Genomic DNA, 15547 nt, shown 5'->3' with positions numbered 1-15547 from the left:
TGATATTGTTAGTGCGATGGTTACTCATGTCACTCATTTCCCTCCCTGTTTTCCCTTCTAGGTGTTGCTGGCACTAATATCATAATAGGAATAATTGCTGGCACCATTTTAGTGCTGGCCCTCATATTAGGAATAACTGCCTGGGGTTATAAGTAAGTCAAAATTTTCAGCATTATTACTGTAAAAATTTACTTGAAAATATTTTTGATTAAGGGCTAGAGAGGTGGCTTGGTGGGTAAAATGCCAATGGCTCTTGTAGAAGACTCAGTTTTGATTCCCAGTATCAGTCTGCGGTGCCTCATAAATGTGTGTATCTCTAGTTCCAGGGGACCTGACACTATCTTCTAGCCTCCTTGGGTACCTGCACTCACATTTGCTTGCGTGTGTATGTGTACACACACACACACACACACACACACACACACACACACACACACACACACTCAATTAAGTGTTAACTGGAAGGTGGTGTGTCTTTACCTTTGTATTTGTATTGAAAGTCAGTCTGGTCCAGCACTCAGAGATTACCCACCCTTGGTATGGCTAGAAGTAATGATAACTTACCAGATTTTAGATTTTGAAATAAGTCTTCCTATTCTGAAAATATTGAATGTTGTTTTAAGATCAATCTTAATTGTGAGTGAATGCATACTACATCCATACATCACATTACCAGCAAAGCCCCTTTGTCCAAATACATACATACATACATACATACATACATACATACATACATGAGTTTCTTCCTGTGAAGAACAGACTCTTGTATTTTTGGTTGTGAGCCTAGCCTTTAATGGCTGAGCCATCTCTCCATTCCAAGAACAGACTCTTGTGAGATTCAGGTTTTTAAAATTCAGTTTCATCTGTTATATCCAGATGCTTATTTCCTTCTTAAGCTCCAAAGTTCACTATATAATTTCTTATTTTAATTTTTAAAAATTGAGTCATCTGCTTTTGAATATTTAGTAACCTTAGATATTTGCTAAGTACATGTTTTCAAACATATATTTAATACTTTAAATTTCCCTTTTGAAGACTTACAATGTAAATTTTTCTTTAGTGTTCTAGTAACTAATGTTATGACTTAAATGTAGTCTAAACGTTTCATTCTTGAGTTGGGTTTTCATTGCTGGTGTAAATACCTGAGGAACTAAGAAAGGGTTGCTGTGGTTTATGTTTAAGAGGTTCCTACCAAAACATGACCTGTGCCAAGGCAAGAGAGCATAGCAGCAAACATGTGATGGGGAAAGCTGCTCACCAAAGAAAGAGCTCACTACCACATTAAGCCCTAAACTGTTGAGCTATGAATCCAGAAATAGATTAATTCATTGAGGTCAGAATTCCCATAGTCTGATTACCTTCTAAAGACCCCAATTTTAAGCACTGCTGCATGGGGACCACACATTCAACACACAAGCTTTGGAGGATATTCAGACCCAAACTGTAATAGTTCTCTTCAATATTTCAACCTTCTGTCTCTGGTAATGTTCCAGTCAGTGCCCCAGCCTAGGGTTTTCCATTTGGAAGACCTGCACTCTAGATGTTAACCTCATTTCATAGCATATATCCTTGTGGATCAAATGTAGATCATGAAATTGGGAATTAAAATAGTTTAGATTTGGGGATAGACAGAGAGATGCCTCACAAGTTAAGAATATACAATGGTCCTACAGAGTTCAGTTCCCAACATGCATATCAGATGACTCATAACCACTTGTATCTGCAGTTTTAGGGAATTTGGCAACCTCTTCTGGCCTCTGCAGACTCCTGTACTCACATACACTTACTCAAAACACACATACACACACACACACACACACACACACACACACACACACACACACACACACACAGGTACGTACAAACGCATGAAGGCACGCACACACGTGTGTACGTGCACACACCACATATATACACATAACTAAAGATAAATAATTTTTAAGAGATTTTAAATTTAAAATTTACTCTGTACCTTTTTAAAACTCATCTTGGTCTTCGGGTTATTATATGACAAACATACCAAGAAGTGACTGGCTCACAGTGAGCAGTATGATTGTCATCTACTGTGGTCTGAAACCAAATCAAAGGAGACACTTTTAAATGTGTATGTATCAATTGTTTGTAAAATTAAAACCCTGAAAGTGTTTTTGCTGAAAAGGGGGAGCAATTATTTTACTGTTTGTATGCTGCCATCATTAAAATTCAGGAAGCCACTTCTGAATGCTTGTATTAAACACACAAACACACACACACACACACACACACACACACACACACACACACACACACACACGGTATAGTGAGGTAGTGTGGCTCATGTACATGGGATAGCCTAGAGAAGGAGGGCACAGCATTGGACTGTGCTTTGCCCTGATTAGCTAGCACTCGATCAGTTGTAGCAGATTCTCAATGCATTTCAAAGTGTGATTCAGGCACTTGTAAAATTGTATGTCTGACAGGAAGGCCTTTCTTCATGCCACAGGCAAATGAGCTCTGTCTTGGAGTAATTATTTTCTCAGCTTCTCTGATGAGGAAGTAGAAGCTAATCTTATCACAAGCATTGCTGTTTCGTTAGCGCTCAGTGGTTTTATTTGGTCCCATGAAAATTGTTCTAGAATGTGTGAGTTTCTACCACTTACTGATACAGGTGGATATTTAATTTTTATAATGCTTGGAAACGATACTGTCCCCAAAACATGAAACCAAAACATACCTATTGCTAGTGAAACTACCATTGTCTGTAGAAATTACCTGTTTTCTTTAGGGAGTTTTACATTTTGTCTTTTTAGCATTTCAAAGTTTATACACTTTGCAGATTGATTAAGAAAAAAGACAGATCTTGTTCATATTGTATCCTTCTTAGATATAATTTGAACCTAAGATCCAAGTTTTAGAGTTTTTAAAATTATTCAGGATGTGTTTATTTGTTTGTTTTTGTTTTTTTTAAAACAGGGTCTTATTCTGCAGCCCTAGCTGGCTTCAAACTCACTATGTAGGCCAGTCTGACCTTGAACTCACAGAGACCTCCCTGCTTTTTCCTCCTAAAGGCTGGGATTAAAGGCGTGCACACCATACCTAGCTCAGAATGTTTAGAAATAGAGTGGGAATATAGAAATTTTAGTAGAAGAATTAAACTAAGAAAATTAATTTCTGTATTGTTTGAAGTTGAAAACAGACTGTGAACCTGGGGAGCCATTTTCATGTTAATTCTTCCAATGAAACATCCCACCCTTTCTGCAAGCCTTGGAGTGCAGAATAGCAAACAGAAAATACTCACTTTCAGGTTCCAGAATGATATGAAAAACTAAAATATACTCCATGGAAAGATGCCAGGCTTATGTTTCCCATATCTGATAGCCAATGCAATTATCGCTTTCACTGTGTGTCTCTTGTTAGCCTAACAGTGTTAATGCAATGGACTTGTAGGTGAAGGTGCCTGTGTGGAAGCATTATGTTTGATTTTCAAGGATGGAACTCCAGATGCCTTAGCCACTTGCCTTTCTAAAATGCCTTCAAATATTAATATTCAATTACACCAAGATAGAAAGTTGGTGGCTTTTGAAAAATGACTGCTAGTACATTACCACATGCTTCTGAACAACATTAGTTTATTAGGGAAGTCTTATAAATTTATTTTAGCTAACAGCCAAGTCAAAACCAGAAATTAAACTGTGGGCAAATACATCCAGTGTGAAGCTTGAGAAAGAAGTTATTAATACCTGTGAAAGGCCAGCTTTGTTTTAATGTATTTTTATTGAACATATGTGATGAATAAAGTGCTCTGGCATGCTTATATTTTCTCCTACTTGGACTTCTTAGAAAGAGCTATAGTTGGATGTTTGTGTTTCAGTAGGAGTAAATTAAGACTTATTTCTATGAAAATGTAGTAATTTATGTACATATTTAATTAATTTTGCCATTGAAAACAACATTCAATCATCTATATCTATCTTCTCTCTATTTATAATCTCTATATACATATATCTACCTGTCATTTATCCATCTATCAATCTATCTATCTATCTATCTATCTATCTATCTATCTATCTATCTATCTACTTACCTATGTATCTATATCTATGAAAACCTATATTTAAAGTAGACTTGATAAGGTTGGAGATTTGGCTTAGTGGTTAAGAGCATTGCTGCTCTTCCAGAGGGCCCATTTTCAATTCTTAGTCCCAGGGGATATGACCACCCTCTTCTGGCTTCCACAGGCACTGTATGCATGCAGTGCACAGACATACATACAGGCAAAACACCCATGCATGAAAAGTAAAATAGATCAATATAATTCCAAAAACAGTAGGATTGACTCTAGATAATTATTAAATATTTGATACAATAAAACTGATATTGAGAAAACAGTTACCCTTTAATGATTACAAACTAATTTATTCTTTTAAAAATAGGGTTAGTGGTTAAGACACTTGCTGCCCTTGAAGAAAACCCAGGTTTGATTTTAAGCACATATACAGTGGGCCACAACAACCTGTACCTCCATTTCTGGGGGATTACATACTATCTCCTGTCCCCCAGGGACACTAGGCACACATAGAGCATAGACACATACATGCAGGCAAAACACAAATATACATAAAAGTAAGCAAATCTTTAAAATAAATAAATAATAAATTAAAATGGGAAATTATTTGGCAATATTGTCACTAACCCTTTGGTATCATCTCTCCTTATGATAAAGTAAAGTTTTCTGTATGTTCCCCATTTTAATTTTACAATTTAAATTCCTGTCAGGAAGGAGGTTGCGTGAAGGCTGGGGTTTGTGTTTAATGCTATGTTCATGTGCTTCTTTAGGTGACTAATGCTTTTCTTTATTTCTTTCTTCTGTCTATGAACAGGAACTATCGAGAACAGAGGTATGTGATTATAGTGATCTGAAGAGATCTGAAAAGTTTAACCCTTTGTATCACTGTTGGAATTCATACATGCAGTTTCAAGTGCGATTTTGTCTTTTATGTAGTAATGATCTTGACCTTTTATGATTTTAAAATAATAATTAAATTTATTTTAATATCAATGTGTATCTAGAAGTAGATTTTTTCATCAAAAACAAACCTTTATGTTAAGTTGTCATGTTTGTTTACATTGGTTTATTGGCTTTCCTTCATGTTTATAATGGTCTTATTACCTAATTTTGTCTGAGGGAAGTTATTTTTGTTATTGTTGTTGTAGTACTAACTTTCGTAAGTTACAAGGTTTATCATTTGTTCCTATCAAGGGGATGTTCTGCAATGTTCTTTATGTAAGAAAATATTTTCGTATGATTCATAATCATAAAGGTAGCATAAGAGGGAATTTGCATAGTTAGCATTTCTGAGCTGTTGTGCCTCCTGTGCTAATATTACATAAAATCCAAAAAGTCAAGCACCTACTTAACATAATCTTAAGATCTCCATTTAGCACACAGTGTAAAAGAGACAGAGTGTCATTGTTTTTATAGGAACTGCCAGTTTTGTCCAAATTGACATAGTATTTATTGAGACAGGCGTTTCACTTCTCACATTTTAAAATTTATTAATTCTACTTGCTGTTGGTATCCAAAACTTAAATGCTATCTTGAAAACTGATCAGCCCAGCCCAGGTATTGATTGCACATACACTATTCACTTCTCGGTTCAGAATATTTGCACTGATTCCTGCTTAATTTTTCCTCTGTCCCATCGATTGCCTGTGGCAGTTTAGAGATAGATATGATAAATATAGTGAGACCTTTTCAGACTCTGGCCACAAGATTCATTGTTTTTCAGAAATCAAATTTTTAATCATTACTCTTCTATTTCCTTTATTTTATAATTTAAACTCTATAAGGCTTTAGCTGTCAATGTCTATAGAATCTTTGTGACTACATGACAACCAAAGATACCAGTTGAAATCCTGATCATACTTGCATTGAAACAATAATCTATAATAATCCTAAATTTAGATATTAGGAATATTTCCCTTAGGGTAGCAAACCCATTATTAGAAAGAATGAAACTTAAAATTTGTTAAAACTTAAATACAGCTGGATTTCTTTGTGACATGTCTTGAACTCATGAGTATAGAAGTATATGAAGAAAGCAGGACCTCTTTAGGTTTCCTGTGGGTAAAAAGTTTCCTAGTCATATTGGAAATCTAAGATTTGTAGATGTCTTCAGTAGAAAATAGAATTTATTTGGTGAGATTAAAATGTCATTAAGATTTCATAACCATTTCTATTGGAACTAAGTAAAACTATGACAATATTGCTGAATACATAAAAGGAAAGAACATGCCGCAAGTACATAACATAAGCAAAGCTATACCCGTGCTCTGAGGTACTCTATAGATGCTCTCCAGAGCATGGAAACTGCCTACCATGAAAAAAATGATTGATATTGGAAAACATATACCAATTTATTATTCTGATTAAGCACATGCATAGTTAAAAATGTTTTCATACCATCACTGTCTTTTCTATGTGATATAATTTAATGCCTCCTGGTGCTACAGCCATTGTTGCATAGATATGATGACTTCTGAAATCCAGACCATGTCTGGGGAGTCATTCCATCTTCAGAGAAATTAATTCTAGATATTTTGTTATATCTGAATGAAACTTTACCCCCTTGTCTGTGGCTGGTGAATATTAGTTCTTTGTAACAGTTCTCAAAGTGGAGAGCAACAGAGGCTGGGTGCTAAATCCAGAAGTTGTGCACAGAAGTGTCTTTAGGCTTCCTGTAGGTGACATGCATTAATGAGTAGAGGGCAAATGGGAGGGGCAACAGACACAGCATGCATCAGTACATTTTCTACCCTATAAAATTATCTTCAGACATTTGAATCAAGACCCATCTGGTTCCAAAGATGCTAGGAACTAAAGCCAAGAATTTTGATGTTGTCATTACCTTTAAATTAGGATTACCTTTGCAGTCTTCTGGTGGGAAGCCCTACTGGCAAGAAGTTAGTAGTTAATCTGCTATTGTGTGATGTAGGAAAATTGCTGACATTTCTCAGATGTTCTCTGTATGCTTAAAGCAGTGTGGTCAAGGGAGAGGACTGCAGTTGAGGCCCACACATGCCTTTTAGCTGATAAATATGAGCTTTCGCTTTGGCATTTAGGGCTTCAAGCAATATTAAATATATGGGCATTTGCCAGATGGCCGTTAACTTAGAAAATGGTCTAGAAATGACAGATTGGGCCTAATGATTAGACTTTTGGAAAAGATAGGCATGCAATTCTATAAATGAGCCAGATAACAAACATCCTGCACAACAGCAAGAAAATAGAAGCCCCGTTCTAAGACTTAATTGAAGTATACCCCCCACACATAGAAGTATAGTACTTTACATCCTCTAGTGGCATTCTGGGAAGGCTAGGAACCATGGAACCACAGAGCCACAGTGAAGCCTTAGATATTAGTCATTGCAAAGACAGTTACTTGCCTTTTTCTTGAAAACCTCCATGAAAGAAGACCCCCACCCATTTCCCCAGCCAATTTTATTGTTTCTTGAGGAATAATCGCATAGAGTATGGTAGCTGTATGGTTTACAGCAAGAACTATAAATTCTAGTTTTCAGTCAGATTTGCACATACAAACAGGATAAAGACTATTTGTTGGACTTAAATTTATAAACCATCCATGTTTGGTTGAAATCCTCTCTCTTTGTTTGAAATAAACACATGTCACTGTGACCAATAAGGAGCATGGTCATTAGACCTCATCCTTCTGCTCTGGGATTTCCCCTGAAGCAGAATCTCTCCCTCATCTCCTTTCTTTATCTCTCATCTGTTATATTCATTCATTTTCTTTTTGTGGATTCCCCACTTTTTCTTTCCAAAACCTTTTTGGCTTCTTTTTAAATTTTGTTTTCATTTTATTTTATTTTATTTTATTTTTGCATTCTTTATATCTTAGGGATAGTCATTCATCCATCTGTCAACATGACTTGGTATAACTTACACAATATTTCTCAAAACAAGAGAGTAACAATTCCTTTAAGAGACAGCCCAGGCACTTACCAGGGATTGGAGAAATGTCTCTTCCATACCTAGTTTATGACCTGGACACCTCTCCCCACCCTGTTTTCTGATTTTTGAGTATGCATATGGATTGATGAGATAAATATTGATGCTCAATAGATACTTTTAAGGAAGGTCAAATTTCTCTCATACTCAGACAAACCATTTAAAGGGTTAGTGCAAAAAAAAAAGAAATGAAAGAAAAGAAAAACCTTTCTTGATGTTTACATATATGAGGGGGTCAATACTAGCTGGTTTATAATTATGAACACATTGTTATCTAAAGTAGAATAAAAGCAGTCAATAATCTTGTAAATTGTAGATGTGGGAAAATAATAATTAGCATGGTCATAGTCTGCCCCAAGTCGTTAAGTGATAGGTGTTGATCCTTGTATTAGCAAATAGAAATTCCTTAAATAATGTTATTTAATAAGGTACATTAGCTCAACCAAGAGGTATATAGAGAAAAAAATGACACCTTGCAACTAATATAGGAAAGGTTGATCATTGAGGAAATAGAATTCAGTCAATAAGCATTTTTCTTTTGTTATGTATATCTAAAATATTTGTATAGGGCGTAATAAAAATACAGAAAATTTCCCATTTGAAAACCTACCACCTTGTCAGTCCAAATAATTACTTTCAGGATCCAAATTGGGAGAAACATTAAAAAACACTAAAATTTTGAGACAAAAGCCATAAAAACAGTAAACAATTGGAAAAAGAAGTTCAATCAAAATTTTAAAGGAGTTCATCTAGTTGATTTTCTATGATTTTTCATAGCAAGTGATGGAGTGTTATTTTATTGATCACAGGAACCTGGATTCTCTCCTTATACTAAAGCAGGTAGTAGTAGTCTGCAAAAGTATCAAAAATAGATACTGAAAAAGGATGGATTTTGAGACAGTGAGGGATGTTCAGCATGACTCTAAAGAATGCCATCAGGAAATCAATAATTTATTGCTGGCATTTGCCATGTAAGGAGAGTTAGTTCCATTCCTTGTGGAATTTTTGAGGAGACCTCTAAGAAGTAATATCTATGTTCCTAATACTTTTACACACTGGTTAAGAATCCAGTGTGGCCCAGATGATAAAAAAAGGAGTACCTAGAACTCTACTAAATTGAAACTTTTCTAATTCCAGGACTGATTCCTTTATTTTTGGTGGAACCTCTATCAGTCAAGGGTAGAGCTGGTTTTAGAAATTAGTTTAGTGAGAAATTTTTCCTTTAGTGTGTGGATCTAAGGTCACATAAAGTAAAATTAAAATATATGCTTTATTTACATCCACTGAACAATCGTTTTTTGATTTGTAATATATGAGTGTCTAAATAATTTAGGAGAGGATGTTCAGTCAGAAACAACTAAGCATTTTAAACAATTTATATGGTATAGGAATCAAAATAATGAAGGGAACATCTGAAAGGGGTTTCTGAGTATTAAAACAATATCAGCAAACAATCAAGGTAATTAACAAAAACTGAATTGAAAGGGATGTAGGGAGCATATGCTTGTTGGAGACTTATTGTTATACACCTGTTTGAAATTCTTAGTCCATTCCTAGCTTTTGACACCTCCACCTATAGCATGAGTGAAACTGGTCATGATTTGGATACATTTGGCTGTTTGAAGTCACACATTAGATGACTACATTGGCGGTGGGCAGAGTATTCTGGGGGTACTGAGAGTTTTTTCCAGTTCCCTTAGGAGAATTAGCGAGACTGTTGCTGTCTTAGCTCATTCAGAAGGAGGCAAGTGTCTTGCCCTCCCCTCCTGCTGTGGGTGGAGATAGGAAGTGTCCCCACCATCTGTCATAGATGACTTTCCATAGTCTCCCAATGAGCTCAGCTACTTTTCAACTCTTTCTTCCTCTTGCTAAGTTACATTCCTTTACACATTCTACTGGGTGCTATAAAATTTCTGTTTTGATTCAAATTTGAATCCTTTAAATTTCCTTTGAATAATGATGCTGCAAAGTGAACTCAAAATCCTAATAAGGTTTTATTTGGATTCAACTATAGAATAACTGAAAGCAATCAAATCTTTTAAAACTAAGTCAAGGATATATTCTTCATACGTTTCAAATAATGAATAATTTATTCACCACATTTGAGAGAGCCTGCTTCATTTGAGCAAGGATTGCCTAAACACATCCTCAACATCCATTTTTTAAAAGAAACAAAGTTATTGTGGTCAACATCTCCAGGTAGGGTGATGCTGCATTAAAAATAACTCATCTTTCCATATTTCTCCTGAAAACAAAGCTTTACTCATCCAGCCTACTAAGACTTCATGGTTACATTTCTGTCTTCTGCAGCTAGAATGAGTTGAATGTGTCGCATTTATTAATAATCTCATATGTTATAGATTTGATCATGTAGACCATTATCCCTATCTCTCTTTTTCCTGGAATGATATCTGTATATGTCTGTGTTCATGCGTGTGTCTTGTTTTCTGACTCTGAAATGTTTATTATGCCTTAGACAGTTACCCCAGGGAGATTATGTTAAAAAGTCTGGAGATGGCGACTCTTTTTATAGCGACATCCCTCCCGGAGTCAGCACAAACTCAGCATCTAGTTCTAAGAAGAGGTCTGCTTTTCTGTCGCATTTTCAGATTTCCACCTGCTCCATCACACATTATTCCATTAGTCAGAACATTTCATTATTTTGCAGCAGGTTTGGTTACTTCTTCCTTCTTTCTTGAATGTTAAAAGAGTATCCCTTGTTCTTTGATGACTCCACTTCAAAATGCCATATGCTCGGGACCACTGTGTATAAAAATCAGGCTACAAAATTTAGCCCAAAATGCCAGAACACTAAATCTGTGCAGTAAACCCCAGGGTGTTCCTTGTCATGTTACGCATGGCTTAAGAAACAAAACGGAGTATTTGAAAATATTTTTACACGGTGAGCTTTATGTCATGCTTGGTAGTCAAAGAAAAAGGGTACTGTCATGCTTCAATAAAGGCAATTAAGATAAATTGGTAATATAAGTGCTGCATTGAATAGTTTTTAATTTTGTATATTTCAAAGCTAAGCTTGCTGTGAAAAAAAGATTGCATCTCTGTGAATCATATATTTTAATATGATGTTTCTCTGGAATGATTATTTGTAGACTTATAACTTTCATCTTAGTTGATAAATTAGGTATAGTTAGGATTACTATATTATTTATGTCTCAAACTCTAATGATATATTCTTGTTCTAGCATCTTAAGATGTATGACACCTTTTGAAAGTCAGTTCACTTTATAATCAGTTGATAATAAATGACTAGAACTAAATAGTATGTTTCACAGGGTGGGGCCTACCTTCACATTAAAGGAAACTAAAATATCCTTGTAAAAAAATCTTTGAAGTTTCTATTGAGGTGTAATGGATGGTGAAAAAGTTTCAGTTGGTCCACTCATAACTCTGGGCACTTTGTAGACTGAAGGAGCTAGTTTATTGCCAGGGAACATGGTCTCTTGTGGTAGTCCAAGTAGAGTGGATGATCTATCTGTAAAGCAATCTGCACTGGTACCCAATCCTTATAGGCACCAAATGTGAATCCAGAACAAATAGTCACTGGGAACTGTCTTAAGCACATTTCCTTAGATTACTGAACTCAAAGCAAAAGTCATGCTAGTTTTGATCCTGGGAGTACATGCTATAGCACACACTGTATAGAATATAAAATTCCTCTTCTTATTTATTATTGAGCCTGGGAGTATATGTTATAGCATACACTGCATAGAGTATAAAATTACTCTTCTCATTTATTATTGAGGATTCATTGGCTAAGGGAGAATGCCTGGGGACCTACCAGCATTATCTGGTATGAATGTTTGCTTGATCAAATATAGAATTTTTAAGTTAAATTACAGTAAAAAGTGGAGAAATCAGTGGGTTCTAGAGCCTTCATTGGCCTTTCATACAAAATATGAATGGCTTTTTCATTAGAGAATGATGTTGAAAAAGTTCCAACATAGAAAAGCAGTGTATATGAATTGTGCCAAATTCTGTTTGCTTTTTGTCAGAAGATTCCTTCTGAAATTCATATTATTCATAATTAACCAGAGTGATTCAGAGGAGAGTGGCTTGGGCATAGTGCTGTTTCTACAGTTGCTAATAAGGAGCTTTGAAATGCACAGGGCCAATTCCCAGATCTTGGAAAATAGTACAATAGGCTGTGATCAGTCAAAAGCATATCAAATTATTAGGCTCCAGACTAGGCTTGTCTCATTCTTTTCATTATGAAATTTCATAAAAAATTTCATTTTATGGTATAAGGTAGGTGTGTTAATCTTGATCCTTATAGCAAATTCATTTAGTAATAGTAGGATACAGTAGCAGAAGGGCTCAATGGTACATGGGCTTTGTGAGAGATATTCCATGATAAAGATCTGATTTAGTTCAGTCATTGGACAGTTAATTGAGATGCATTATATTCATTGGGGGCATGTTTGTGTAGAAAAATGCCAATTCTCAGATAATAATTTTATTAATTTAAACATGTGTATTACTTTCATAAAGTTAACCAGGTTCAGTTGGGCAAATTTTATGCAATCTCTTAAAAGTCCATGTTCTCATAATATTTGAATGGAAATCATTGCTTTACAATTAAGAAACATCTATGGTGGGACCCCATTATAGCCCTACTGCTGGGGTTATGTGACTGTAATACTCGCTGAATCTGTTCTGTGGTTGCTGTGTTCTGGAGAATGTAAATTGGCTTGCATTATATCCTGCTACTTTTCCATTTATGACTATTGTAATGGGGTTCCATTGTATTTGACTTTTCTTAAATTGAATGTTGTGTAATTCTGCCTTCTTCATGAAGACTTTCATGTTTTCTTCATTCTTTCATTTCAGATTTTTTTTATTGATTTGCTTTATTTAATGTGCAGTAATGCTTACAAATTTTGCTTAGTGACGCCAAAACATTTATCCGATTATATTTTTGAACAATATGTAAATACTTCTACTTTCAGGTCAAATGGGCTCTCTCATTCCTGGAGTGAAAGGATTCCAGACACAAAACATATTTCCGACATCTGTGAAAATGGGAGACCTCGAAGTAACTCCTGGCAAGGTAGTGAACAGCATTCGGAGTCCAAGATGTATTCTGGGGTCCCTGTAAAGATATATTCTTTCCCATAAGCCATCCAGCTCTTCTCCCAACAAACAGGCTTAGAATGAGAGACCAGCTGCTTGTTTTTGTTGTTCTTTGAAGTTTCATTGATGGGAAATGGTGGTTTTAGTAGCTAAGTAGGGAGGGAACATTGGAAGATGGTGTAATACCACAGAGACCCACATTTGGAGGCAATTCACCCATTGCAAGTACCATGCAATTATACATAAAACCATTACTTATCTATATGAAAATTCAGCTGTAAATGTTCTTTTTCAGGTAACCTTGGAGGCAACAAAAAGAAAATCAGAGGCAAAAGATTTAGACCTCGATCTAATTCAACTGAGTAAGTTATACATTTAATGGGAAAGGTCCTATGCTATTAGTGACGACTGTTAACTAAGCAGATAGTCAAAGAACCACCTACCATGCCTCTGGAGTTGTTTTTTGTGTTTTTTAATTCTCTTTGCCCTGTAAGAATTAACCTTGGCTTTTCTCTTTTACATAGGCATCTCCGCAACTGTGCCCATACCAATATTCACTGATAGTGGGGGTCTCACCCTCCAGTCACCTGCCATTCTGGTGTTTTGGTTTCTTTTGAAGGGAATTGTGATAACTTTCTTTTCGTCTCATCACTGGGGGTCCAACCATTTCAAAGGGTCACCCTTCCTCTCCCCTGGAAGCACTATGGATAATCCTCACCCTATTATAGCCAGCTAGTACTCAGTCAGAAGCCACCCCTCTGAGGTCTCCATGGCTGCTATCTAAGCATTCTCTCAGACTAATGGAAAGAGCTTCCCTTTTAAGTTTCCCTCCTGAGGACCTTTAAAAGGCCATTTACCTAAACTTGCTCTTTGTCTGAATCATTGTCACTAATGCAACTTTAACTGTTTTAAATGATAGCCACATTTTTTTTTAGTGGGGTTAAAAGTTAAATTTAAAGTCATTTATAAGGAAGTAAGCATCATGCATTGTTTTTGGTGGTGTTTATTTCTTCACTTGAGAAAATGCAAGCAGATCATTGCCTCCACAAGCCCTTATACCCTTCCTAGGGGTAAAACACACCCTCAGTTTTTTTTCCAAGGGACCTTGCCTCCTGGAAGTAACTATAGTTACCCTTGCTGTTGCCAAGGTGCCTGAAACTTTCTGCTCATGATTCACTCTAGGGTAGTTGTTCTCAGGATCTCTGTATTACTTACAAAAATCTGAGTAGCAGGTGTTTGCTAACTGCTTGTTAGAAACTTACCTTAGCTTTTCCATCATATGCCCTGCCTTTTTCAGTCTAGGAATAATAACATTGCCCTGAAATTTGGACCTTCCACCTGAATGGTATTGTCTTGTAAGTGGCTTATCAACATATGTTAGAGGATACTTTGACCATAGAAATAATAGCGATTTCAAGTGATACCATCGCATGGTCCAGAATGGCATCATAGACCTCCATCATGAACAACTAATTTACCAGAGTTTATCTTCTGCATTCCCAAAGTGCTTGGGTGCTTTAGGGTTCACTGCAGATAAACTCTGCCTGGAATGTTATTTGATTTGTTTTGCATGAGGCCACCTGGTAAGAGGGCTCCTCAGCTTATCCTGGTTGCTCATAAGGTTAAGGCTACACTTGTGAAATGTTCTTTGGAACTTCCTTTGTGGACTGTTTCTATGACCAGACTTTGACAGCTCCTAAAGAGAAAATCAAGTTCAGCAGTATATTGAAGCAATGGGTTCAAGACCCAGAGAACATTTGATATTCACCAATATTCACATAATTTTTAAAAATGTATAAAATTCCACTCATATCACATGATAAAATTATATTATGGGTAACCTTTAAGAACTCTTGCCTGTGATATTAAGTTCTAATATTTAATGTGGCAGCATAATAGAAGTTTCTCAGTAAAGAAGAAAGGTCCGCTCACATTTATCAGAGTTTTCTGAATTTGGCTACATGACTCATGTTAATTAATTGGAACAAAGTTTTCGAAGCTGACCATGCATACAGAAATATTCTTGTATGGGAGCTGACCACACACACACACACACACACACACACACACACACACACACACACACACACTCACACACTTACATACTTCTGAAAATGTGGATTTGTGGTACACAGCATATCAAAAATTATGTTAGCAACTTTTTATACTTTCTCTACATAAGTCATACCATTTGGTTATGATATAACCCTACCATTTGTGTGACTGTACTAGGAGCAGAATGGCCACAGGAAAGATATGCTTTTTTTTTTTTTTTTTTTTTTTTTTTTTTTTGGTTTTTTTGAGACAGGATTTCTCTGTGTAGCTTTGGAGCCTATCCTGGCACTTGCTTTGGAGACCAGGCTGGCCTCGAACTCACAGAGATCCGCCTGCCTCTGCCTCCTGGGTGCTGGGATTAAAGGAAAGATATCCTTTTTTTCTTCATAATAA

The 15547-nt window shown here is 35.9% G+C and overlaps 1 protein-coding gene across 13 annotated transcripts in view; it reads left to right on the top strand.

Annotated features, from left to right (window-relative positions):
• The window catches only part of Adam22 (ADAM metallopeptidase domain 22), a 206724-nt gene that overhangs the window by 172664 nt on the left and 18513 nt on the right, over window positions 1-15547 (top strand). For 9 of the 13 annotated variants that reach the window (XM_027391556.2, XM_027391555.2, XM_027391553.2 and 6 more), the window contains 5 exons: window positions 62-152; window positions 4860-4877; window positions 10485-10679; window positions 12976-13076; window positions 13395-13461. In XM_027391556.2, coding sequence (XP_027247357.1) covers window positions 62-152; window positions 4860-4877; window positions 10485-10679; window positions 12976-13076; window positions 13395-13461 — 472 coding nt within the window. Of the gene's footprint in view, window positions 1-61; window positions 153-4859; window positions 4878-10484; window positions 10680-12975; window positions 13077-13394; window positions 13462-13623; window positions 15359-15547 lie in introns of those variants that run through there. The other 4 variants (XM_027391559.2, XM_027391562.2, XM_027391564.2 and 1 more) reach the window with 2 other exon arrangements.

Source organism: Cricetulus griseus, assembly GCF_003668045.3.
Source record: "Cricetulus griseus strain 17A/GY chromosome 1 unlocalized genomic scaffold, alternate assembly CriGri-PICRH-1.0 chr1_0, whole genome shotgun sequence".
Lineage (NCBI taxonomy): Eukaryota > Metazoa > Chordata > Mammalia > Rodentia > Cricetidae > Cricetulus > Cricetulus griseus.
This window is presented reverse-complemented; position numbering and strand designations above follow the sequence as displayed.